Source organism: Sphaeroforma arctica (genome assembly GCF_001186125.1).
Source record: "Sphaeroforma arctica JP610 unplaced genomic scaffold supercont1.396, whole genome shotgun sequence".
NCBI classification, from domain to species: Eukaryota; class Ichthyosporea; order Ichthyophonida; genus Sphaeroforma; species Sphaeroforma arctica.
In genome coordinates, this window is record NW_014040162.1 from 71,270 (window position 1) to 74,431 (window position 3,162).

At 47.7% G+C, this 3,162-nt stretch overlaps 1 protein-coding gene across 1 annotated transcript in view; it reads right to left on the minus strand.

The window, feature by feature from the left end:
• SARC_05882 (hypothetical protein) overlaps positions 1-3,162 on the minus strand; it is a gene marked incomplete at both ends in the record, with an annotated part of 10,227 nt that overhangs the window by 5,188 nt on the left and 1,877 nt on the right. Inside the window, 3 exons of the mRNA XM_014300245.1 lie at positions 618-1,362; positions 1,752-1,961; positions 2,241-2,445. Of these exons, the coding sequence (XP_014155720.1) occupies positions 618-1,362; positions 1,752-1,961; positions 2,241-2,445 (1,160 nt within the window). The remainder of the gene's footprint in view (positions 1-617; positions 1,363-1,751; positions 1,962-2,240; positions 2,446-3,162) is intronic.

The following is a 3,162-nucleotide window of genomic DNA, read 5'->3' on the forward strand; positions in this document are numbered from 1 at the left end:
TATATACACACACATACATACACACACATGCCTACATGCACACACGCATATACACACACGCACGCATACATGCACACGCACATATACATACATACACGCATACACACACGCGCATACACACACGCGCATACACACGCACACATACATACGCACGCATACATACACACACAAACATACATACACATACATACATACATAAAACACATACACACACGCATACATACACACATACTAAAATATGGACATGTCTGTGCTTGCACTTGTAAACTCGGTCTCTGGATGTATATGGCAACCCATGGCCACGCATTCGTTTAAAACACACTACGCTGAGCCCCACCAATCAATGTCCAGCGATAAGCATGTTCGTATACTGTTCGGCACATGCCTAATGCTAAGGTGTACGGTATGTGTGCCTATACACTACGGCAATGTCCCTGGTGTTGGGCTGTAGGGCGATCCTATGATCGGGATCAGATAGTGACCCGTATACAAACCCACACACACACACACACGTTAACATACTCTACGTCCGTCCCACACGCTTGACCACCACATAAAACAAATACAAAAGTCACTGACCACTGACGGTGTAACTGTACACCACATGTTCACAGTACCTGGTGTTGGGGATGTAAGGCGATCATATGATCGGGGTGGCCGGTCTGGTGCGGGTGTGGTTGCAGATGTTGGCCCATAAAAGGGGGTCCTCGTACCATCATTTGGCCCCGGGGAGGGTACCCCTGGAGTGGTTGCTGCAAGCCCGGTCGAGCGTAGGGGTGGTTGGGGGGATACTGTTGCTGGAGATGTGCGTGTTGTTGTTGTTGTTGCGACTGAGTGTGAGGAGGTGGTGCTGGTATATATCCTGGAACCCCCTGTAGTTGTTGTTGCTGCTGCTGTTGTTGTTGTTGATGATGTTGCTGTTGTGATAGTGGTGACGCTGTAAGAGCCTGTCCATTCCCAGCCGTCTGTGTGTGCGTGTGTGTGTTTGTCTGTGTCTGTTTCTGTGTGTTCTCCTGTATCTGTGAGTCTGACTGTGCCTGTACTGCGCTTTCAGCCTCCGTCTGTGTCGCTTCCGTGTCCGGCGCGACGGACGTTGAAGTCACATGTGACGGAACAACGCCCGTTATTTTCTCACCTCCATTCTCGTCGTCAGGGTGTGCGGTATCAGACACAGTAGTCGGGTTGATCGCACTCATGGCCGAGATTATGCCGTTGTTGTTGTTGTTGTTGTTGTTGGCAGTTTCGGTAGTGACTGTACTGTGTGTGGGTGTGGGTACTATGGTCCGTGGTGCGGTGCCTAGGGGAGGCGCGGCAGCGTAGTATGGGCCTGGGTGGCGTGGGATGGATAGACATATGAGCGCTCTGAGATGAGAATGATATATATGTGATAGGAGTAGATGTAAAGCGAGTAATGATATGAGAGGAGAATGATATATAGGTGATAGGTGTAGATGTAAAGCTAGTAATGATATGAGATGAGAATGATATATAGGTGATAGGTGTAGATGTAAAGCTAGTAATGATATGAGATGAGAATGATATATAGGTGATAGGTGTACATGCACAGCTAGTATACACACCGTGGCTATACCCTAGACAGACCTAATTCATTCGGATGTGGTATGTACCCACGTGCACTATACTACATACACCCTACTACACACTAGACAAACCCGGTTCCTACATATGTCATATACAAACCCGTACATCCCCACCCACCCATCCGTACCACAACATACACAACATAGTACCTGTATTCGGGGGCGGAGCCCCATACTGGTAGTGCAAAGGCCCTCTCTGTCCTGGCGCCCCAGGTATTTGGCGCGGGTGCAATACTGGCCTCATACCTGGCCTTGGCTGTGAGCGAGGCATACCCGCCGGAGGTGCCGGTCCCATATGAGGATGAGCACCTTGCACGGGTAGAGCGTACATTGCTTGCGGGGGTGGCACGGTTGGAGGCCCTGAGTATTGTGTGGGTGGGTTGATGGGTGGGTGGGTGGGTAGGTAAGTTGTTGGGGTCGAAGGTTGTGAGGGGCGGTAGTAGGTATGTGTGTGGAAGCGTATAGGGCATGGGCTGTACATAAGCGGATCATGAAACGGGTTTCTGCCTTATTTGGAAAGACGACCGGATACACAGGTGCCCATACAAAGACGTGGCCAAGGTACACATCTTGCATACACATCTATGCACCTGACATAGACCTATGAGAACGCAAGAACCACGTCGACTACACAGACACCTTCGATTACCTGATTCGCCTCCAATAGGCGATACAGGCCGTCCAGTGCCAAAGGAGTTAGGGTTTGTGCGTGCAGGGATTTTAGAAGACGAAGGACTACTAGTTGTGTCTGTAGCAGACTGGGACATGCCGGCGCCAGTCCTCAGACCTGCACCTGCGCTTAATATTTGGGACCCATTTGCACCTGCTGCCAGGGATGCGACCCCTGGATACATTAAGACATACAAGGCATGAGCGTGGTTTACAAATCTGGTACCACACTGGTTATTCATAACCCTGATATGTCGAGGAAAACGAGCGGGCGATCGGACCCATTCCAAATACAACGAGTGAGCACTTTCGGCATGATCCAAGCTCCGGTAGGGCTTAGTCACAAAGAGACAGACACACGACACAGCTGACAGAAGGGTGTAGCCTCATGACTGGCCTAGCCTTTACATACAGACTTCGAAACTGGAAACTGCGATCGATAGAGGTTAATTTAACCCGGACGACAGAGAAGGCTGTACGGTTGACAGATACAATACAACGAATCCCCTTCTATCGGACGAATCTCGTGTACGATTTAATGGTTTTCCCTAAAACCCTAAAACATTAGAGCTAAACACAAACAATACACCAAAATCGTTTATCTTGGGTGGCAAAGAATAAGTAGATACGGGACGAACTGGGACCACCACGTAAATGTGACGCTGCAATGCTCGCATGTGAGGCAAATGAACAGTATTACAGAGGGTGCACATTCCGAAACGGTTTCATAGGCATAAATCAGTTCTTATATATATATGTATATATATGTATCTATTTCTATATATGAATATATATATATATATCTATTTCTATATATATATATATATATATATATATATATATAATATATATATATATATATGTGTGTGTGTGTGTGTATCTGTTTCTATGT